This window comes from Takifugu flavidus, chromosome 20 (genome assembly GCF_003711565.1).
Source record: "Takifugu flavidus isolate HTHZ2018 chromosome 20, ASM371156v2, whole genome shotgun sequence".
NCBI lineage: Eukaryota > Metazoa > Chordata > Actinopteri > Tetraodontiformes > Tetraodontidae > Takifugu > Takifugu flavidus.
This window is the reverse complement of record NC_079539.1, coordinates 8081506-8106290: the sequence shown is the minus strand read 5'-3', so window position 1 is coordinate 8106290 and position 24785 is coordinate 8081506. Positions and strand designations below refer to the sequence as shown.

Genomic DNA, 24785 nt, shown 5'->3' with positions numbered 1-24785 from the left:
TAGAATCAAGGAGGACAGGACTTTAATCGCTTTTGTGCTGGTTCTACTCAAAAATCAATGGGATTGTGGCGGACTCTCCTCGATGATACAGTAACCTTTATTCCCGGTCCGCGTTTAAACGAGAAAATTAAGACCTGTAATCTGTGGACTGGTGGGATTTTGGCGCTAATTGCAGTCGTGGGGCTAAAAGAGTTCCAGGAGTCAATCAGCCAACGCTAGGCTCACTGACGCTGCCTTACCTTCCTTTCTTTAGCGCTCCCAGACGGATCGTTAAACTCTGATCAGAGAGCCAGATTATTGCTAATTGATGCCAACGACTTCCAGGGGGAAATGTGGGAAAGCTTTAGCGTTACGACGAGCGCAAAGATTCCTGTCCGGCCGCGCTGCTGCTGCTCCTGGGAGGGAAGGTGGTGATGAATGGAGATAAACTCAGGCCATCGATGGCTTCCTCTCACCCACATCGCTAGTGGTTCTAATCGAACACGTTGCCATTTGTCGCCACTGACATCAAAACCTGGATTTACATGAAATGAAGTCGACCTGCTTGTGTGGCTGGGGCTGCTCCAAACACCACTTCAATGTTTTGACGCTAATAACGTGGACATTTTAGGCAAAAAAATGCACTTTCGTTTAGCTAGCTGCTGCCCATTTAGTTACAGACCCCTTTGCTTCAAAATGCCACACAAAAACCAACAGAAACTGACGGTTTTAAACTGGCTATTTAAAAACTGGCTATTTTCTTGACTCCAAATCCACTCCGGTTCCCCTACAGCATATTTCTGGATAACCTGAGCGTTCGGAGCCCTCCTTTTCCCAGCGGCGGTGCATTCAAGTGCCACCAGCTCTCATTTACAGTTAGAGCAGGAAAAACTTAATGTCTCCAGCTCAGCATGGAGCCCATTGCTCCATTATGGGCTGTTGTTTTTACAGACCTATGAAGAAAACTCCTCCTGAGCAGCGGGAACGTCGCTGATTGCTGGTAATGTTTCCTTGTGTAGACGAGGGAGAATAAGTATCTCCTTAAATTCATCTGCTTTCAGCCATTTTTTTTGCATCAGTGTTGTATTTTAAGGTTGTGTGCTGGCGTCATGGCGACAGCACAAAGCAAAGCCTTGTTTTCCTGCCGAAGCTCACAGCCGCTCTACAAACGTATTTATTATTCATTATTTTATTTAATACAAGGTGCAATGAACTGCCTGTCATACTTTAAACTCTTCGACCTGTTATTCCCACACGTTTGCAAAATTGTACAGAATAACAGTTTTTAGCTGCCAGCGTCTCTAAAGCAAAACAACACGTATAAATCTAATTACACGCCCCAAACTTCCGAGTGCTCGGACAGAAACGTCTTCAGCGTTAAAGCCGCACAAAGGCACCGCGCAGTTTAATCTCATTAAACTCAAAAGGAGAAACCTTCCCCTGCTCCCGTTTTTAGATTTAAAAGGCATTTATCGCCAGCAGACATCAGCCGGCCACCGCTTCGGATTCCTGATGAGCGCTAACGGGACGGTGGGAAGTTTTTCCATTGTCTCAACCATCCCTGCGTCCACATTTGCTGATGGTCTTCCTCTCGATTCAGAAGAGACACGTCTGCTTTGGGAAGGAACCAAAACACCCAAACGCAGGTTCAAATCTCCCAGATTTTCAATCATCCTGAGAGCTCCTGCTTTAACTCTGGTTTTAACTTTATTACAACTAAACGAATAAAATAACATGCAATTATTTCCAAAAGTTCCCCAGCCGAAGAGTTTGTTAGCCGCCACTTCCTGAGAGTCGGGGTGATCTAGTGTGGAGCGTGCTTGGAAAAAGACTCCTGATTTTATCTGATTTTATTGGGCGAGAATAAAATGCAACCTGGTTATCATATTTCTGCCATGGCAACAGAAAAAGTCAGGAGTTACAGCCTCCACAGGCACAGAAATGTACTATTTCTCAGCGACGGAGCCCCGAGTTTGCTGCTTTAATGGCCCTGATTTATGCGCATCGTGCGTTTTTTCCCCGTTTTTTTGTATTTGTTGTGTTTTTCCAAACAGGATGATTTGTGTCGAGGGGTCAGCGGTGAGACTGAAAATCGTAGTCATTACAAAAAGAAAGACAGGGAAAATAGAGGGGGGGGGGGGGTGCTGGCGGAGCTGCTCTATTGTGACATCGCGCTTGGAGTGACAGAAAAATACGACTTTTCATTACTCAATGACAACATGTATCGGTAGTCGCACTCTTTGAAGGACAATTATATCCAGTGGGAAGGAAAAAAAGAGGACTGGCTGTGATAAAATATTCCATAAATATTTACCCTTTATTTAATCAAACACGAAGCTCGACGCCGCTTGAAGGAGCGGTGCGCTAGCTGACGGATATTTGTGGAATTTCTGTCAGCGATCAGCCTTTTAATGTCAACCGTGCAGCTATTTTCAGAGGCCATGAGAGGAAAAATAAACTTTTCATGTCCTTAGATTAAATGAATTTTGGGGGGGGGGGATTAAATAGCGGTACAATACTGCCATTGGTTGAAGCGGATGCTAAACGTTAGCTCTGTTGGACAGTGTCTGCGATGCTCTCACCATCTGCCACGAAGTGTTCCGGCACGTGGAGGGTGACCTTGACGGTGAGAGGGCAGGAGTCCTGCGCGGCGTAGACGATGGCCATGACGCACGTGCTGATGGTGATCAGCGTCAGGGTGACCTTGCTCAGAGGACTGTTCCGGTGGCCTGAGGGTGGAGGGAGAGAGGGAGGTCAAAGGTCACACAGAGCATCCGCAACAGGAGGGGATCTTTTCCTACTTCCTAGGAATCTAATCCTGAACAAACCAGCGTCTCGCTCAATCCGGAGAAATCCATTTAATTTATCTTCTGATTTATGACCCAGGTTCAATTTGGCTGGAGCGTTTCACGAGATTACTCCGCCCATCCAAACCTCCGCAGCCTTCCAGACACACTTCCCTCTCTAAATACATGATCTTATGGCCACCGACGGCGTTATGGATTGGTTGTTTTGGTTGCCCTTTAGATCCGGCTGGACTCCAATTTCCAAGCCAGGATATGCAGAATAAAATTACCCACTTAACCTCCGTCTCCGGGTATTTATCAGGAAATAGAAGTCGGCACGCTGTAAGAATTCTCTGGAAGCGAGCACTGGGCTGGTCTGGAAACACTGCTGTTCAGGTCCTGCTGACCTTGTGTAGGCATCGGAACGCTGGTGCCTTCAGGGACAGCAGCAATTCTGTGAGTTAACAATGAAGGTCGTACTATATTTATACGCCAGAATGCTACTTAAAGAACAATAATAATAACTAGAATTAAGACGTCTGTGGCATAGCCACCGCAACAGGAAATCCGGACGTTGGTGGACATACTTTACTGTCTTTTACGTGGTTTTTGTCAGTAGGTAAACAGAGAAACACAATCGCGTTGCACCTCCCAGAGAGTTCAAATCAATGCTAACCTAATGCTAATGCGGAGGGAACAGATGCCGCGCGCCAAATGGGAGCAGAAAGCCTTCAGAGTGGCGGTGATTTGACAGATTAACCAATCCAGCCAGCAGATAGATGCTGCTCAAGGTCAGAACCAAAACGAGTGAAGAAGAACATGGATTGATTTATGGATTTATGGCGTGTGCTAACGGGCAGGTTTACACGTGCTCATTGTGTCCGATGTTTTCACTAGTTAATTGTATAAATCCTACATTCATAACACAATGTGTGCCGCTGCGTTTGTTCCGAATGAGATCTGAACTCGATTGTAATTCCAGCCTCACAGTTACCATTACGAGCTCCAGCTCACGTACACACAAACTCTACATCTCCTCACAGTTGACACTATCAAATTCCATTTTATGGTAAGGAAATTCAGAATCATGCTTCCCATCACGGTAATTCGACGCAGCTCTCCCCGTCCCCGGGACTCCATTTACAGCAGCTCATATTCTGTATCTTGGTGTCATTGAGCGGCACTTTAAACCTCACGGTAAATGTGGACGACTCCCTTCTGCTTCCAGCTACATTAACGCTCGCAAAAATGCCTGGCCTCATTTCACCCAGACGTTCTGCAGGTTTCCCCTCCATTATTTCCGTTCATCAGCCCACATTCCGCTAAAGGTGGGCAGAAATTCCTTTGCTTCATGCCCCCTCCCGCCAAACTCTACATCAACAACACAGGTGCCTTTTCTCTCACCCTTGTTCCGTCTTCGTCCTCTGTGTTGCTCGGTGTAAAACTTCATCTGGCCGTCGTCTTCGGGCTCGGAACCCGACTCCACTTGGGGGCCGAACACACCTCCGGTCGCTGAAATTGAAAGCAACTAATCTTAGGAATATTTTAGGACAATCATCAAGCTCATGGCCCGTTAGAGGCAAACGTAGGGTGCTTCTATACAACATGGAAGAGGTCAGGTTAAGGTTTTATGTACGTGTAAATGAGTGTGTGTGTCTCTTGACTCCCCAATCGTGTGAAAGGTACCCTCAAGATGCCAGCGGCTTCATTTCCGGGTCTTTAGTAGGCTCAGGCTAATCACAAAATAAAGGCTCGGGATAACCTGGAGGCCCATGTGATGCAGTCTGAGCTCAGCAGCCATTTAATTCACTTTTACACTTCACATTCAAAGCACATCGGTTGGATTCACTTAACAGGATAAATGATGCAGGATGGAAACGTTAATATTGAATCGCAATAAAACGACAGGATTTTCTCCCATCTGAGCAGGAAGGCGTTAGAAATTCAAGGTTGCATTCCAGGATGATTTAAAGTTGGAGATTGTTTTAACTGCTAGCAAGAATTGAAAGTAGCCTGACTTCACTAATCCCCCCCCCCCCGAGTCTGTTTCCAAAGTCACATCCCTCAGTTGCGAGTGTGAATCTCGAGCACCGCTAGCTGCCTTCCAGATATACCAAGGTCATCTATTGTAGCAGCAACAACTTTGCCAATTTCATCATGTTTCATCCACCAGAAGGTATAAATCAGATAATAATATAACAAGTATAGTACGATGTACCTAGCTAGCTAACTCGCGGCATTATAGCTAGAAAGATATCTGCTCTAGGGGGCTGAGAAGCAGGGGGTTCCTGGTTCAAGCCCCGGTGCGGTCAAAACATGGGTTCTGCTATAATAGCAGGTGGAGGTGCCAGGACACCTTCAGAGCACCGCCGTGGTACCCATGAGCAAGGTAGCGAACCCCCAAACGCCTACATAGGGCCCTGCAATGAGCTGGTAGATCATTCAGGGGTGTCACCTGCCTTCACCCATATGCAGCTGAGAAAGGTCCCAGCAGCCTCCCCATGAACCCGAAAAGGATTTAGCAGAAAAAGCAAAAAATAAATAAAACTAGCCTCAGTAAAAGCTTTAAATCGTGACAGTTTTAACACCACAACCCAAAGGTGATCCAACACGTGATCTCTGATTAATAAGGTGAATAATTCCACACCTTTATTTCTTCCATTTGAGTGACATATTTCCATTAGGAGTGCTTCCTGCCTGCTGCTGGGACGACTCCAGAGCAGCGTACTCACCGGGACATGGGGGAGGCAGCCTTAAGCCCCTCTGCGTCCCTGTTGTTTAAAATGAGTCATTGGATCAATAAGGGCATTGAACTTTTGAATAAAAAGCCACCTTATTAGTCGAAGTGGTGCATCAGACGGCGTTGTGTTCTCGGGTCCGGGGCTGATTAGGAACTCTACTTCACTGACTCCCTTCTGACATCTCACAGAAAAACCCAACTCCAGCACCGCCGCCCCTCCCGTCCTCACGAGCCGCTTTGCTTTTCTTGCCAGCGTCACACAGTCTCTGGAGCTCAATTTGCTCATCAAACTGGGTCACATCCCCGGGGTGTGTGCATGTCTGGCGTGGGGCTGTGAGAGTTGAGAGGCTTTGTTTGTACTGAAATACGGGCACGTCACCTAAAGATCCGGTCGCAGGAGCGGCCCCCCCGGCAATACAGGAAACGGCACATTTGGCACAATTGACCTGACGTAATCAATATTTTACCGCGATTACGTTTGTCTCTGTCTCTGAATTGAGCTAAAACCTACCTGGACTGTCACGAAGACGCCGAATCTGAAGTCCTTACATCTTCACCTGCTGGTGGGATTCGGTAATTGCAGCCCACATACGGAGAAAGCTGCTAAATCTGATGGTGTGAAGAGCTTGGAACGGATTCCAAATGTCTTACCGGTATTTATTTTATCCGAGCTGGATTCATTTATCGGGAGTTTAGGTGGGTCAAAAAGTTCATTTTTACAGCAAAAATGAAATTATGACTGCGCGCGTGAACCGATAGCCTTCGCCCCAAATTTTGCAATTCAGTCGAGGGCTTGACCTGAGGTCCCGCTGCACGTCTGCGTCCATCAAGGTCGAGAACGTCATGAATAAAACGTGCCCTGATTTCTGCATTTTGCTTTTATCCATTTCGCTTTCATCTATTCGACCTTTTCCCTATATCCGCTTTTAATAGACAATATTGGATGAAAGAGGGAGAGGCGGAAAAAAAGGCTGCATATGAAAGAAAGATCATTTTCATAATAAATCGAGAGAAGGCTGTTTTAGTTTCTAAAGATCAAGCTGTTTGGCTCTGGTGCAAAGTATCAGGGAGGAATAAAGAAGGTTTTTGCAAAGGGCAGACCTTTGTCGGAGCTGCAGACGCAAGGAGCCACGGATGTGGGTGAGACTGAAGGTCAGCTGTGAATAAAAAGCCAAAAAAACCCTGGAAACTTTTCGAATTCTTTCTGCGAGATGCACTTCTAATGGTGAGTACATAAAACTGAAAAAAAGTGCCCAATTGTTGGATGGGAGAGGTAAGTGCCGTTCGAGATTACGCAACACGTATTACAGGCCAATAAAATGTATTAAACTGACATTTTATTAAAGGTTCGGCTAAATGAAAAAGGGAGTTGCTGAAAGTTTGATTTAATTTGGGGACGGGAGGCTGTGGTGGAAGTGGAAGTCGGGGTAATGTGGTGTAAAATTGGTTCAGAATTCATTCCTCGTGAACACGCTCGGAAAAGTGTCCGATGGAGGCGGAGACATCGGGAAGAGCGACGGGCGGAGGCAGAACCAGCCGACAGCGATCGCGGCCGGGGCCCCGAACTAAACACCAGATTTATTTTTCCATTTACGCGGCAACAGAGCAGCAGGCTGCCCTCAAACTGAGCAAATCAGAGTCAAGTGAAAGATTCTCCGGCATCGTCCATCGGCCCTCCACCACTTCAAAGGCATTCGCTTCTTTCACCTAAAACATATGACCTTCGTTAGCATTTAACGTCAGTATAAACGTTCCAGTTCTCTCCGAGCAGGTTTGTGCTAATTAATTTTCTCATCCTCATCGCATCCGGAAGCCCTCGAACCGTTTCACACAGCCTTCCCGTTTGATTGAAGCCTTCAAACTGGAGCAGGTGCCTTGAATTAAAACACCGCGACTTCGACATATTCCCTCCGCGGCTAGCGAAGGCACGAGGTTCATCCAGGCGCTCATCTGGACTGACTCACATGAAAGAGCCCCAAACAGGCCGCCATTAAATTTATAACCTGAATCCGATTAGCTCCCCTCGTCACGAGCTAATTGCGCCGTCAAAGATGCCCCGAGCGAAAGTCAGACTTTCCAAATTCAAGCCAGCACGTTCGACGTAAATATGGAGATGTCAACAGGAATGGGATGGAAGTAATAAACAAACAAATCATCCCCAAAAATATATAAATGAATGATCAAAGGGGGGAGAGTGTCATGGTGCGTTAGCAGCTCAGCGAACAGCAAAATCAATTTCAAGTTTTAGAACGACGCAGTCGTAACTCGGCCGCCTCGCGATGGCGGCGCCTCTGCTGTGGATTCTGCTGGGGGACTCAATTTTCTTACAGCGCCGAGACTGTTGCAAACCACTGTTCATATTCAACATTCCTACATGAGTAATATTTGCATTAGTGCCAAAATGGAGGTTAAAGAAATGACTTTGACGGACAACAAACCTGCTGTGTAAGACAGAGGAAGACATCTGTCCTGGTGGGATCAGGGATCCTGGAAGGCCTTTAAAAATGACCTTGCAGCCGGTGCTCATCTTTTTATAGGCTGGCATCGTCGTGGCAACGGCGACATGGAAACACTACCAGCTAATTGAAAGAGAGATGCAAAATAGCATAAAAAATGGACTTTATGGGAGCTGAACTTCCCATTTGAAGCTATAAAGTGACAGTGATGCCTTCGTGTGTCCAGGACAGCCTCTCTTTGATGAGACAGATGACATCAAAGACTTGTTTTGGAAAGAACAAAGACAATACAGTAGCATCATTGTCTGATTTGAAGAAGGTCTTAGGTGTGGGTGTCGCCTATCAGATGAACGTCTCTTCGTACACGTGGGCCCGAACTTGCGTTGACGTGACCTTGGTGACTTTGGCGACTGCCAGCGAGACGAAACGCCCTGACTAATGACCGCTAAACCCCAAAGCTAAATGTCAGCTCACGTCTGTGTACGTCACAGTGCGCGTCCGCGCTTTTGTGATACACTTTCGACTGCGTTGGGGACTAAATTATGTTGACAGCAACACGGGTCCGCACACGGCTCGCTAGCTCGTAATCACATTAAGACGCAGCTGCACTCAGCAGTCGGGTGTCTCAGACACCGGCAGGCTAAATATCCCCGACGCGGCCTCGATGCAAACTGACATCCACGCTCGCACAAAATGGAGAATATGTAAATTTGACATTTATAATGCACGAGCCCGCGTCTGAGAGTCTGCGGAGCAAATTAGAGGAGTCACAACCGCTGAGCTGTGCTTGTTCAGAAAGGCATCCAACAGGTGCCAGGGTTCAAAGGAGTCGGAGAACACTCTCTCGCTTCCTGTGATTGTGATTTAGCGTGTTAAAGTGACCCGGAAACGGGAGCGCAGTTCAGACGGGCTTCAAGATCAGACGGCAAGGCCCGAGGGCGTCTCTGGAACCTTGCGCAGGCAGACAAACGGATTCAACTGTGAACACACGCACAGAAAAAGGAAAAACAAAGACCCGATCCACAATCTGTTATTCGCTCGCCGCTTTGTACAGGCTCTGACAGCATGTTGTTACCAGTTGCCCGCAGGAATGTTACGCGTGTCTGCCTCCTCTTGTCTCCTGCAGCTCTGTTTGCTTATCCCAAACAGCCCTAATCAATACGGCTTTACTCGGCTGCAGCGCCGTGTACTATTAAAACACCTTTCACTCGCGCGTGCAGCCTTGCTAAACACAAACATCCCGCTCAGGAGAATTATTAGAGCCGCACAAAGGTGCAATATGAAGTACTTGGAGGAGAAATGACATGGGAAGGAAGAGGGGGCGATTATGAAGGTGACACTCACCGCAGTAGCGGTAGTGTCACTGCTGCCCTGAGGATATGCATGCTAATTTAGATGAGTCACATAAATACTGCTTGGAAAGGTGTGACAGGTCCGTGCGCGGCTCTGTCAAAGATCACATATGCAGCCTTCCGTTCCTCTGTGGCTGTGTTTGACATGTTTTAAGGATGGAGAAACAGACCCCCCCCCCCCGTGAAGAAGGGATCGCACTCTTTGAAACACAGGAAAATGAAAGCGCGACTGGATCGGTTGCTTTTATGCATTTTTTAGCCACCGGTCAAACGATAAAGCGGTAAAAGACCTGAGCTCCGGCAAAAAGAGTTAACAAACCACGGGAATAAAAATAGGAGCATGTGCGCACAAAAGTGTTTTTATGAGTCCCCGATGAAGGCTGCATATATTTGCATTTTGATGAAAGTAACAATTGTGGAGCAGCAGGCTCTGCCTTCAGTCACATTAGCTTTGGTGTGAAGCTAAGGTCATTCTGCAGGAGGCGTCCTCCTTCCATTCCAGAACTGGATAAGCAGTTTCAATTTAAGGCATCATCTGCAGCTCCGCATTGATGGAGCTCAATAAGAAATAATAAAACAATGATGAAACCTTTTTCACTTTGTGCTTTGGATTTAAAAATAAAACCCTATTGAATCATTAAAACATTTGGATATGATATACACATTTACATTTACAATCCCTTTCTCTTGCTTTGATCTGCGTAAAAGTGGAACTTCCTGAAATGAAAGAAAGCTTGTTTTTGTTTACTTCTGTGAAGCCGGGTAAATAAACAGAGGATTGATTAAGAGTTATTTTTATGATGAAATGAGTCCCAGGCTGTGCTGACTCTGCAGAAACCCGCCCGTGGCTGCGGACACACATCTGTAATCACACTGTTTCGGCGGCGGCGGAGATTGAACACTGCTGAAAGTGAACCCACGGATTGAATCGGAGCGCCACGGAGTGTGCGCGCACGGCCGACAGGCTCTTTCAAGTCTTACTTCAAAGCGCCAATTAAACAGAAGAAAGGCTGGATAATCACCATAAGGTTATCCTCGTCGTAATGAGCCAAACTATTCGTTGTGACACATCAAAAACGCCAGTGCGGCTCCTAGCCAACACGTGCAGCTGCATTAATGTGCACAGCAGGGGGGCGGGAGGCGGGGATCTGTGGACAGCAGCAGCGCCGTGTCCCATATCAGGATTTAGATTCAAGACGATGGTTGTGCAGAGCTGTGCTTTTAGATGGGTTAGCACGTTTAGCCAGCTCAAGTGTGGAGTGGAGTTTGGCTCAGTTTGGTTCGGTACAGCTCGGTCTGTTTCCACAGGGGGGAGTGTACCGTATAGTCAATGGGAAGGTGTATTTTTGTAAGATTCTTTTCCCGATAATCACTTCTCCGATGTTTCGGCCAGTGATGGATGATGGGAACCAATTAATGTCGCATCTTTCCCAACTGTTGACAGTGAACATGCAGATTAGAATGTAGAGTAGTGAGCTGAACCCCAGTGTGGAACTCAGGCGACGCCCATCTTAAGTTTACTTTAAACCAAATCTCTAACATTTGTTTGATATTTTTCCTCCTCTGTGGGATGGAAGGTCATCCCTTGCATGTAGCATCCGAATATGGGTTCCCTGCGTGTCCTACACAACTCAAGTTGTAGCTCCCGTGAACACAATGGGGATCTGAACTAGAATACTGGACTTTGTAATTCAGCTGAAGGGGTATCGGCACGGTCCCTGGTACATAAAAATGAAAAATCAAAGAGATGATTGAGGAATCAGAGATTAAAGAAGGAGAAGTTTAGAATGAGGAGTCACCCTGATCAAACAGCAACTCAGAGCATGTCAAGCGCTCAACTTCAGGGCTCATGGAGACAGGAAGAAGCGCATCCACGGGGTGTTCCAGGACTACAAACGAACCGGAGTGCGCCGCATTGTAATGATTGCTTCGCTATGAAAAGCAACGACTCTCCGACACGAGGCCACGACTTTCACAGACAAAGATGCCGTCAAATGCTCGCCAGGATCCGCTTCCACATCAGAGGCAGTTGCTTTAGGCATGACATTCTAACCAGTAGGAAGGTACCTCCAGGGTAGCACCGCCCCCAGTGCGCTGTCTGCCGGAATCACCGTGGCCCCTGAGCCACATGTTCCTGCATCACAACCTCATCCACAGCGGAAGCGTCCCGTGAGATCCTGTGAAAGCAGGCTAACAATATGTGCTACAGCTATGGAGGCGAGAAACTGCCATTCTGGAAGCAAGTGAGTGTGAAGGACTGACACTGACGAAAATACACCTAAAGTGGTGGGGAGGCGGCCGCGAAAAAAAACAAAACACCTGCTGGATGGTTCACAACATTCTCATGCCAGTTGGATCTTTGAAGAGCTTTTATATGGTTTTATATGCCTGATGTCACCTGAGCTGAGCTGGAAGCAGGAACGTCAACGTCAACAACGTCAGCGACTAGCGAATATGAGCTGACTGTGAGACGGCCAATTAGCATGAATGGCTCACGGACAGAGGATGCCAAGAGGTGCAAATGTTGGCATTTCACGTTGGATGTGAGGTCACATGACCAGCAGCAGTAGTCAGCTGTAGTTCAGCGTATGTTACGGGGAGAAACCAGTCAGTCACCCCGGGTGGCTGTTTGATAGCCGTGGGTGAGTCCAGTCCTGCTAAACAAGGCTAAACGAACAGCATTTAAAGGTTCTTTATTGCTCGGAAGATGATTGGACGTTGAAGAAGTGAAACAGCCTGTTGGTTTCAGACTGAACTGGAGAGTCGGTGCGCTGAGACCAAATGAGCCCAATTCAAACAGCATTAAAAGTCCACCAACCAGAACAAATGACAAAGAAAAACCTGCTCCTAGCTGTCATCCATTTTCCTTTTAGATGTCGCCTTGTGCACTTTTTAAAGAGCACCTGTCAGGCTTTCAATTCATGTAAGTGCTTCTCTTTTAACCCCCTTCTTTCAATAGATGTTGAAGCGTTTCTCATTTTTATTAACGGGCTGTGTTTTCTTCCTTCTTTTGCCTCTTTTTTTCTTCAAAAAGCCTTCATGATATTGAACTTCACAAATGGTAAATTCGGAAGGGTAATTTGCTTCTAGAGCGGCCAGAGGAACATCTCGGATCGCAAAGTTATAACTCAGAGGTAGAATATGTGGCGCAAGGTGAAGGCTGTTAGAAAGGAAGGAGGGTGGGGGCACAGGGAATTAGGGAAGGTGGAGAAGGAGCAGGAACAAATAAATACAGATGGGGTGGTGGAGGAAAAGAGGAGGAAGAGGAGACATGTCAGGAAAGAGGTAGAACTAAAGAAAATAAAAAAGGTGGAAGACAATAGTAATGATAGATAGATAGATAGATAGATAGATAGATAGATAGATAGATAGATAGATAGATAGATAGATAGATAGATAGATAGATAGATAGATAGATAGAGAGAGAGAGATAGAGAGATAGAGAGAGAACACGTGCTCAGCGCCGGGCGGCCGGTTCTCGGGCCTCTGATCCAAAATGCTCCGTTACGCTCTCCATCATACGGAACTCGGGATATTAGGTCTCAAATCCTTGAAGGAAATTGGGAAATGAAGTGTGAAATATTGTCTTTAAAGGCCGCTCGGCAATTCCCCGACATCATATCTCTCAATCTGAGCGGCGTTTTACACTCCCGGTGACACGTTCCCGCTCTTGTGATACAAAGATGACAGAACATTTGAGTTGCTTTAATAAAGCATACTCGTCCCTGCCGCTCCTCCGATGGGACTGGGGCTCACCTCTGGTGTGAGCCGGGACCCTCCGGCGGCCCGTCAGCGAGCTGTGCATGACGTGCTCGTAGTGAGAGATCTCCGTTGGCGTGTTGGGGGCGCGGAAACTGTCCTGGAAACGCTGCATCAAATCCTCCACTGACTCCTCGTGTGGGTCGATAGCTGTGAAAGAGAGATGCAAAGTAAAAATGTCAGATGGGGCACGACAACATTACAAACGCTCGACAGAAAAGCTCTCTCTCTCTCTCTCTTTCTTTGTCTCTCTCTCTGAAAGATAAAGAGATTGGATGATCCCCCAGGCTGTCCCATTGAGACAGTGGAACGCAGGCAGACAATGCAAAAGAGAAGCTCTGAATTGTTTGTTCTTTTCCCCTTTTCTGCCCTTTAAACGATCAATTCAGTATTCCTCCATCTCTGCGGGGATGCTACCAATCATTCCCCTGATGGCTGCGCTTCCATCTTCGTGATAAATCGCCCCAAAACAACCGAGGGAACGGAGGAGATCGTCTCCACCTCACAATCCAAACTGATGCGTTCGGGTGGAGTAAAAAATGGATCCGAACGCATCAGTCTGGATCTGTGGAAATGACTCTTGCTGCAGTTGTGTTAAAATAACAAACTATAAAGAGTTAATGTAGTTCACCATTGTTCTCGTTGGCATGCTGGGAAATTGGAAATCATGTTCCATTTTCTTAGCTTCTCAATTGCCCCTGCTGTTTAAATGTTATTAGTATGCTAACGTGGGACGTTTTACTCCTCAACGGCGTGGACTTTCGCCACTAGGGGGTGGTGTTGTCACCAGGAAATGCCTGCGTGTGAGCAATCTTCCCAGCAGAGGCTCCTCAGTTGTCTGATTTATGTACTGATTTATTTTTAAGTATATGTTTTAGAAAATAGTCTTGGGTGGACAAAACAAAATCAGAGCCTGCTGGGGGAAAAACTCTGCTGAGTCGCCAAACTTCCAGCGGGAGGCTAAAGCGATACCCAGGCGACAGGGAGCATTTATCACCCCAACCACCACGGCCCCACCTATCAACAACATCTTTTGATCTGTCAGCCCGGCTTTGAGGTGTCCTCTTCCCATAAATAATGGTGACGTGTCGCTCCCTTCGAGGCTCATCGCGCATGCCAATGAGCGCTCGGGAGCCGAGGGGAGGAGGGAGATAGAGGTTGGAAACGAGGAGGCATAAAAGTACACATCGTTTCTGATGTCAGGAATAGAAGTCTAATAATACCAAAGCAGTTATCGCCTCAGGCCAAATATTATCCTCGCAAAGATACATATTTGTTCTGATTCGCTTGTGGTTAAACCCCCGCTGCTGCCGGCCCCGACAGCCAAAACCACAATGATATTTGGGAGAGAGATGTTGGCTTATACCTGCAGCTGTCCGTGTCGGTGTTCTCCTCTATCTACACAGATCCACTGACACTACAAAGACCGATTTATGCTTCGGCTTTATCCGGGCTCGGATCCACAGAGCTTAACCGCTGGTTATCACAGTGATAACCAGACAGCAACAGCCGGAACTGATGGACATTGCTGTTTGTTTTCTCTTAATCTCCTCCTGCATCCAGGACCTGTATATCTCCAGGACCCGGAGGTGTGCAGGTCGGATCACGGCCGACCCTTCCCACCCTGGTCACGAACTGTTTTCCCCCCTCCCCTCAGGCAGGAGACTACGGTCCATTCGGACCAGAACCTCCCGCTACACTAACAGCTTCTTCCCCTCTGCCATCAGGCTGCTGAACACCAAGTGACTCATCACTTAAGCACCATGAACAGCAGCCAGTCGGACTCATAAACAATACATTACTCCTCATGGACCTGCACTATTTCTTACCACTCACTATTTATGTATATACTGTATATAAGTCTTATTTTATTTTATTTATCTTATTCTAGTGTGGTGTTGATGTCTAGTGTTATGTTGAATGTCGCAGCGGCACACCATGACAAATTCCTAGTTTGTGTAATACTGTGTATTACATGAACAATGGCAATAAACCTTCTTCTGATTCTGATTCTGATTCTGCACACCGTGGAGTACACACGGACCTTCTACGGCCACAAACGGGAGAACTGATGTGACATTCAATGACGTCAAGAAATTTCCTGAACCACCATCTGTCACACCTGTGGGTTAAGTTGGCTTTTTTGTCCTGTCTCCATGTTGGTTCTGTGACTTCCTTAACTCTCCTCTTGTTTCAGGCCACTTACTTTTCCTTATGTGTCACCAGTCCAATTGTCTTCCCTGATTCCTGATTGTTTCCAGCCGTCCCCCATTACCCCCCATGTGCTTATAGTCTGCGTCTCCCTTGGTCCTGTGCCAGTGTATCGGGTCCCTCGTCATGATCACCAGCTTGTCCTTCATTGTCATGAGAATCTTTGAGACTATCAGAACCTTTGTTTGTCTGATCCTCGTAAGAGAGTGTATTTTGTTTGGCTTTGCCCCTTTTTTGGATTTCTTTAGTTTAGTTGGTTTTTTTGTTTCATCCCTCCTTGGAGGCGTTTTGAGTCTGAATAAAGACTGTTACTTCCTGAAAGCTCTGCGCTCGAGTCCTCTGAGTGAGTATTGTCACCATCAGCATTAAAGGGACAATGCAGGAACACACACCAACGTATGCGCTGCCTTCCTTTTGAATTCAAAAGTCAGCGTTTGGAATTCCCAACTTTCAGAAGTGTCAACTGAAGCGCCCTCTTGAGGTTGGATTTCCTACTCGGAATGTCGGAGGATCCCCACAACCCCCGAGGTGCTGTTTGAAGATGGCTGCCCCAATGCTTGTTTTAGAACTTCCGACTAGTTGTGCCCCTCAAAATCAGTCGTATACACAGAATTGTGCAATGTTCAGTACTGAAATGCTGCTGAAGTGTAATACACATTTGTACTCTACAGTTTACACAACATGTGTATGACACGGGCTGCTTCTCACTTTGTAACTGTCTCTTCGTATTTGCTGGTACGGCTGAAATGGCAGCAGTCGCCGCCCAAGCACTGCTTTCATTTCAAGTCCGGGGGATGGCTCAACATCCCATAATGCATTTTCCCTGACCCATTGACATCAGCAGCCGTGGTGGAGCTGCGGTTGCGTTAACCTGCGTGCGTTGGAGGGAAGTCAAACCTTTTAAAGTTGCGTTAACGCGCACATAATGCTGTTGCATTGGGATGTCCACAATCTATATCCTTCAGTACGACTGAAAGGATATGTACATTTTATTATTAATGAAAAGCAAATATATTTTTGACCCCAGAAATGTGGCTTATTAAGGAAGCGAGAATCGGCGTGATTAAAGGCACTGCGGGGTAAATATGCTGCATACCATCCATCCAAAATGGCAGCAGATTGATTTCCCTGGAATGTGCGAGAGGAGAGGAAGCACAATTACACATAATCAGGCCCAAAAAATAAAAAATCTAGTTGTACGCATGTAAATAAATGAATGAAGATATCATGGCTTGCATACCGGTGTGAAAGGGAACAAATGTAAGAGGATATAACGCTGTGGGAGCTGTGTCAACGCTCTCAGTTTAAAGGATAAAGTCCCGCCGCCATTTTTGCCTTCTCGCAGCACTTGCTGCTGTTGTGGGAACGCTGCAAGTGTCATTAGAGGGAGAGGTTAGCGGTGGGTGGGAGGGTGCAGTGTGGGCTACAGCCCGACCACGAATGAACTCTGTCGAGAAGTCCTCACGTCCCATCGAAGCTGCTGGCGAAACGCAGGAGTCGGCGAGGGCAGCGCGCCATTGTGGGGTGCAGATACAGCTCTGATCTTTTATTTCGCCTTCAACTTTACTTTTAAAATATGAAGATAGTTGGAAAAACTATCTCCAAGGTTAGCGCTGAACCACTAATCCTTTGGAAAACATAAGCAGATGTTGGATATATAAAATATGAAGTTTGGGGGAGTATTTACCAAAACGTAGAAAACGACACGACAGCTGGAGGATATTTGCATGACTCATGAATCCGACAGACGAGCCGTTTCACGTTTTTTAGCTTTATTACCAGTTTATCGTTTCAGTCAGGAGATGTATTATTCCTTTCCCGTGCTTCCTGTGCCGAGTTAAACGTCGACTGATGCTCCGGTGCCTTTATTTTCCTCTTTTCATCTTATCTGCAGTGGCTCTCTTATCAGCGTTGAGCGTGTTAACAACGTCTCATAAGCTCTGGATGTCAACACAGCTCTGCTCCAGTCGTCTCCCTGCCGGTGGTCTCACAGAGACCTGAATGGGATGATAACCCTTCTCAGTTTTCACCCTTCGACCTGGCGCGTGTTTATGGCAGGCTTATGCGCGAGTGTGTGTGTGTGTGTGTGTGTGTGTGTGATTGCTAATGACAGTTTTTCTAAATCTCCTCTTTTCTTTCTGCCAAACGTGTAAGTTCCTCATCGCTGCGCGGCGGCACGGTGGTCCAAACCCATTTCCAGGTTTTCGCGCTCCCACAGAAGACCAAAATGGCCACCAAAGCGTGCAGTCCTCCGCGCGAACACGGTCGAATAAACAGGATGTTGGCGAAGTGTCCACTCCAATTACTCGACAGCCTATCTGCTCTTCCTTCTACCTCCCCCAAGACCTCATTTGAGGACACCCTTACGGAGCCAGAGAGGTGGATCGTTGTGCCCTTTGCTGTATGCTGAGGGGTCCTATTAGGGGTTTGATAAGGTGTCAGGGAAGGGTTAGGATAGGGAAAACACCAAAAATCCATTGCATTACAAATCTCCCCACTGTCAGGGAAACCGCAGCACCAATCCAGCTAGCTGCCCCCTCCCCGTGGTAGGGGCTGTGCCCCCGTCAGATTCAGGGGCATGAGAGAGGCCGAGCACGTGCCGTTGGGCCATAAACACACCTCTGCCGACACTCGGCTGTGCATTAAAATATACATGGCTGAAACGGAGTAAAATGCTATAATTGAAAGGAGGTTTGGGTTGAATTCAGCAGAGAAAATATCAGTTTGAAAGTGGGATTTGAGCAGATAATCGGGGCGGAGGGAGGCCCAATCAACAGCTTAGAGGCAAAAACCCGACGGCTGAAGATCACCTCACTTGAGAGAAGCAGGGGAGCTAACCTCGATGACCTCTGGGAACGCAGCAGCATTTGATGAAATCAGTAAAGAGGCATCAGCATCATGTTCTGGAGCCTCCTCCAGCTAAATAATTACTAAAAAGCATTCAAGGAAGGCCTCTCACAGAAATAAAGAGTGCATGGCTGGAGGTTTTATGTGACACATCACCCATAAAACGTCATAGCAACCGCTGGGTTAAGGAATGCTTCATTCTGTGATGCCTTTCCTTGGCACTTCCTTCCTGCACAATGCTCTAAATTACTTTAAAACAGGAACCTGTCCATCAAAACTAACAATATTAAGGCTATGATCGACCTCTTATGAAGAGGGCTTTGTTTTTCCCAAATTGAAGCCAAATAAAACTGATCTCCAGTCAAGTTGCACCATTAACGGGCACAAAGGGACGGACTTAGATACATATTTGGCAGCTTATATGCATGTGTCACAGGTTTAGGAGAATATCTGCAGACATTTCTAAAAGGATGTTTCTGGATGGTAAAACAAAGCCTGAGTCAGTGACCCCCGTGTGTGGATGCCTTTAGAGAAAATGATGCTGCTCGCCAGAAGGGCAGCGGCTGTTCTGTCAGCAAAAATCCACTGATATAGAAAAAGCTGCTCCCAAAAGCAAACAGAACCAGGCTGGGCCCATTGCTAGCAAATTGCTGATGTTGCCTCAGGGAGTCACTGTCTCTCAGAAAGGCAGACCTTTGACCTTGACTCTTTCCACGGTGCTCGACCCTCGTCTCTCTTAGGCTTCAGACGGCCGACTCCGTCAAATGAAAGTTAGCGGAATGAGCAGGCAAACATTTCCAGGGCTCCTCGACAAAGGTTATGCAGCAGTTTGCAGTCGGTCAATACGATCGCCGGCTATTTGGTGATGGAGACGAGAATGTAGGGTCAAAAAAGCGAGGACAGGAGGAGGAACGAGAGCTGAAGCTCCATTTCCGATGCTAGCTTTGCGCTACACTATTACAGCGGCAGAAGGTGGGCCAGCTCATTCTGTGTGAAATATTAAAAGTCCCTCCTTGAGGTAGTCTTTCAGGAGGACAGGCCAGCAAAGCCGACTCCTTCTAAAAGCTGCTGTCACCATCTGTCAACCCCTCTTGTCAGCATTTTCTTTTTCCGTTCACTTATTTCCGCGGGCTAAATTGGCACCCATGCACAATTATGGAGAAACATCATTTAGGTATCTGCCACAGACTATGATAGGCTGGGGGGGGGTTAGCTTCTTAACATTCTCTGCTGATAACCTGAAGCTACACGTTTCTTCCCCTTCTGTCCTACAGTCTGAAGAAGCTCACGTGTAACCGCACACTTGCCTAACCTCTTTTTCCTTTCAGAAATTATTTTAATGGATTCATAAATTCCGATCTTACCTTCACATCTTAGTGGAGATTATGAATATGGATTACTGACGCGGACGTTCAACGCTGGAGGTTACCGATGAAACCACGTAAAAGAGAAACATCGGCTAATTAGCGTCACAACTCACATGTGGCCGCCGTCAAAGGTACAAATTGAGGAGTGGTGGTTTTTGTCCACTCTTTGGAAGCTTTCACCTTCATCTCAAAGCTGGGGCTACTGGCGGAACCGTCTTCTAGTCCGAGCCCAGATGGGGTTTTTCGGTGTCACGGTTTGGTGGTTCACAAATGAAACCGGCCAGATGTGATTGGAAAATAGCATCTTATGTGTTTAACCAGTGTAGAAAACTGCCTGGAGCAAAGAGTTATGTTAATATTAATGACCTGAAGGGATCCGCCCTGCCTCCAAGGCTTGTAAACACTAAAAACAAGGACTTTCTTCTGTTTATTTTGTTCTAAAGTTTCAAAACAAATGCAGCCTAACAAATGATTCTGAATTATTACATGCACTATTTAACACAATGATAAATATGAATCGATTATTTTGGTAAGGGATCTAGAACTAATGAGCTCTGTTAAAAGCTGTGACATCACTTTAGGGTTTTAAACATCCCACATGTGTGTTCAGAGCTGAGATTCTCTTCCCGGCAGCCCGGCAACATTCACATTCATGGGAGGAAGACGGAGCCACGAGGGAAATAAATGAATATTTCTGCAGATCCTTCGGACCCTTAAAACCCCGACTGTTTTAATTTCAGGTATATTGGAAAGGAGAGCCCAAGAAATCCGATTTGGATGCATTTATTTCCAGGCGCTGTGTTTGTCACACCTCTCCAGCTGTTGTGCCGACCCACGCACGGCACAGATGCTCAAACTGAGGCTTTCTGAAGGAATTAATGAATAAAATCATGAACGCATTCCAGTAAATTATCGCTGCCGCCATTAATTCAAGCCAGAACTGATGGATTGGGATGCTTGTGCCATGCTGCCGTTTTGGAAATTTACAGCTTTTTTGGCAGCAGCTCGGTTAGATGAGCTCGGCTAATTAGTTTAGTTGATGCTGAGCACTTCATCAGAATGTGACAAAAGTCTGTCAACAACACCAATAATATATCTATTATACAGCTATTATTAACACATATGAGGTGATGTTACGAAGGCCTTTGACTTCATTCCTGGCTAAATTTAACACAAACAAAGGCAGGTTAATGCACAACATCCATTGTTTGCAGCCTGTTTACAGACGGATGCTTTCTTCTTCTTTCTTTTTATCATATCACATTCTCTGCTCTGGCTTTTTATCCTTTATTCTTGGACTGTTTCTTTAGAAATGTTGTGTTGTGCACTGGTGCTCTAACAATCCCACACACAGCAACTGTTTACCTAAAAAATGCAGCAGCAGGAATTCTGTTTTTCCCTGGACATAAAATAACCAAATCTTTATTTTGGCTCCCGTTTTCAGCTTCTTTTGGTCTGTACTTGTGTGCTTGGAAAGTTGGGGGTTGAAATGTGAGTCCGGTTTCCCTGCTGTGGGTCCTTGTTTCTTCTACATCTTCGCCGATCCCTGCAGTGGCCTCTGGAGGTTCACCGCAGGGGGCGGGTCATGGGGGGGTCCTGGTGAGGAACGTCACTATTCCAGGGTAATTTTACAGGGCCTGTCGAGTCACAACGCTATAGGAACCTCCTCCAAACGGCCATTGGGGATCTTTTATGGAGCCTACCTGATTCCCTGTCCAGGGTACCTAGATCGGCCAAGAATGGGGAGCTGGGTGGAGCCTGAGGTTTATTCGGCACCGATTGGCTAAACTCAGAGCAGAAGGGGAGCATTAGCCTAGCCTTCTCCTCATTCATGACCTCTACCAACATTTACACGAACACACAACCCAGAAACTAAGTCTCACAACCCAACACGTGCTGTTTAGTTCATATTTAGAACCACAAAGGCACCGCCTCAGCTCCTCTCATATCCACCTCCGTCTCCGATGCTTTCTTTGCTCTGATTTTTAGCTTGGGCGGCGTCACAGTCAAGACTGTCGTACAACAATTCCACGGCGATCGAATCCCTTCCCCTTGCTGGAGACACAGCCATTGAGAGGGCCGGGTTAGATTCCTACCCCCGTAGTTACCAGTAGAAACGCCTCTATTAAAAATGACTGTCAAACCTCCAAGAAGAATGCAAGTAAAAACACCAGCTATCGTAATGTCTCCTGTCTCAAAATAATAAAAATAACTACTTAAAGATCAGCTGGTTTTCCTCGATTTGCTTTGTTGATTTATGGCTGAAAGCAGAAGGCGAGTTTCTGGCAACCCTCCGACAACGCGGCTCCGGAATTTGAAGAGGTTTGACGGAACAAGACAAGTGTCAGGTGAAGAAGAGCTCTTCGACGAGCGGGGGAAGAGTCGAAAGCGCGGCGGAGCGAGACAGCCGGAGAAATGAGAGATGGGTAAACAATGGATGGCGCGGAAAGAGAAAGGTGATTATGTCGGGAATGAGATCCATAAATTCGAGGCAAAAGAAATGGGGACAACAGTACGATTGCACGCTGAAAAGAACAATAACCTAGAACCAGGAGTAAATATACGGCAGAGAAAAATGACAATAAAGGAGAGTCGCGGAGAAGGAAAGCGAAACTCTGAAGCCATCTGTCTTGCAGAGGTAGAAGGAAATAGACAGCACTCCATTTTTCTCTCTGCCAAGAGAGGCCGGCATTTAAATGCCTTATGAGAAAGCAAAGAGGGCGTTTTCTGCAGGTTTTTCCTCTCTTAAACATCTCTCTTGCCGGGGGCCAGGATAAAATATGCATGGGTCCCCCTGTGCTGCGGCCAGCCCAACACTGGAGGCCACACTTTGACCCCGAGCTGGTCCCACCAGGCTGGAAATCAGGTCGGAAAATTTAGGAACACGCTCCAAATTATGAGAATATCTGAAATAAAATGTATTCGGTGGGACAGCGCAGAAGATGGAGGGTAGGAATTCACGGCCACGACCGTTCCGAGCCTACATTTTTCATGAGTGTCAATGCCACAGTGGCATGCAAACTATTTCCAGCACAGGAACCACGTGAACGACTGTCTGTCGTTCCACTACTGAAGCCTTCCCAGGATAAACTCTCAATCAGTTATAAACTCTTTTATTTACGTAAAACTTTGAGGTTATTTCAAATCGACCAAAGCTGCATCAGACGGTACGACATCTCACTCCCAGAAGTCTTTCTTGAACCGCTGCACCTGGCGTTCAGATTTAGTTTGCTCAAAAATATGGGCGGGAATATAATCAGGTGTTCTCACTTCCAGTTTCAATCAAACAAGATCTCTGCCTGTGAGTGTGCAGGAACAAACTAACTCTGTGATGTGGAAATCAGTATTTTTGTTGGGAATTATTCCCATGTTCCACTCGCAGTTACTGTGCAGTCATGGTTTTGCTGTGTGTTTTTGACTCATCTGTGCTGTTTCTCTGCCTGAATTGGAAGTTCCTTTAATCTCTTAGATCTTGTTCATGCTCCAGCTGTGCCTCATCACCTCGTCCTTCTTTTCACCCCCCCGCTGGCACCCTCGATATGACCTGCATATGATCCCGGTCTGTCTTTTCCACTCTTGTTTTGTCTCATTTCATGAAAAAACCCAACATAGCGGATGTGCTGTGGCTCCAAAAAAGAACCGTTTTGTTCACAAAAGTCGACAACAAGTCATTGGAGGTCATGGCGGAGCCTCCACCAGACGGCCCAGCTGGACAGCAGCTGGAAAACCCTTTGACAGGTTCAGGTCCTGATCCAGGTTTACTTTAGTGGCCACCACATCTCATCTGCTCCATGATGTTCTACAGGCTCAGCCCTCAGACCATCAGGAGGTCCTGTGCTGCAGCAGCTCAGAATCATGGAAATCATGGAAACAGAGCCCTGCAGCAAGAGGGCTTCTGTCCTTGCATACAGAGAGTCTTGTGTTGTTTTTTTAAATCTTTGCTAACTTGAAGCTAGCTTGGAAGTTCCTTGGATGTTCATGTACACTTTCCAGCTGGTCCTTGAAGATTTGAACGGTCCACAATATAAAGTAATCAAGGACGTAGGACGCTTTTGAAATGCTTCTCGTGTTTCTCGTCCCTTGACATCAACCCGGTGAAAGCGTGTAACTTCTGTTAAAACGTTATTATTTCTGCATCCCAGCAGCCTTGAGGGCAACATTTGCAACGCACGTGTGAGATGAAGCGGAAAAGACATTCAGCAAATATGATGAGGTTAGGGGACCAATTTATCACACACTGAGAAACTTCATCACACTCGGAAACTTTCCCATTAATTTACACCAGTAATGCTTTTTTTTCCTTCTTTTTTCTTACAATTACCTACTGACCAAAGGCACCGTGAGGGAACGATGCATTCATTTGCTGGTGAGCGGGCCCCAAAACGAATGTAAATGTATTCACTGGTGTGGTAAATTAGACAGAGATCTAGATTTCCTGTAATTCAAGGCGCCCATATGCTGGATTCTAGCCTTTATCTGGGACGCTTTTGCATTTATAACCAGCAAACATGCATCCGTGGGCGATATGAGTCCACAGATGACGCCGTCAGGTCAGAAGTAAAGGTCACGGTGGCGCGTCCATTTCTTTTTCATACTCACATCAAATTTAAGCGTGGACTGGCAATTGCGCTTCTATTTTTATGATTTGATTCCCATTTTCTCTCCTTTATTGAATTACAGAGACGTAATTATTCACCAGCTTCTGTGCCTGATAACTTATTTAAAAGTTGTTCCGTCTCTCTCCGATTTAGACACATTAGCTCTCTCCGAAGTCGGCCTGGGAGAAGTTTATTTAAGTTATATTACAAGCTCAATTAAGACTCTGGCTGCACATTGATGCCACGCGTTCACAAGCAGCCAAAGTCTTCAAGCGGCGGCTTGTGAGCCGCGCCGATCCACGATGAGCTGGAATTAATGCGCCACGATGACTGAGTGAATCACATATCAGGGGATTTTTATTCGCTGGCGTCTCTTGCTTGCCAGCAATCATCAATTATTAGAATAAATCATGTTTCTTTCTCTGATTTGACCAGTTTTGACATTTGCACATTTCTCCCTCGCATTCGTCCAAGTGAAGCGACCTCGGCGCGACACGGATGCACCTATGAACGATAGCCCCGGCGACAGAATTGCCCCCACTGACGTGCAGCCTTAATGCCTTCTGCTGATTTCACGGTCTTTGTAATTAACCCCCGTGTATTTATCATTGAGAAGGATAATGGGCCTGATTGGGTATTAATCAAAACATTACTGCGAGCTGGTCTGATTGTGCCAAGCTGGCGGCCTTG

The 24785-nt window shown here is 46.6% G+C and overlaps 1 protein-coding gene across 2 annotated transcripts in view; it reads right to left on the bottom strand.

Moving 5' to 3' along the window:
* LOC130517755 (astrotactin-2-like) overlaps nt 1-24785 on the bottom strand; it is a 145873-nt gene that overhangs the window by 76928 nt on the left and 44160 nt on the right. For both annotated transcript variants that reach the window (XM_057019845.1, XM_057019844.1), the window contains exons 4-6: nt 13070-13222; nt 4170-4277; nt 2562-2708 (exon numbers count right to left, since the gene is read on the bottom strand). In XM_057019845.1, the coding sequence (XP_056875825.1) occupies nt 2562-2708; nt 4170-4277; nt 13070-13222 (408 nt within the window). The remainder of the gene's footprint in view (nt 1-2561; nt 2709-4169; nt 4278-13069; nt 13223-24785) is intronic.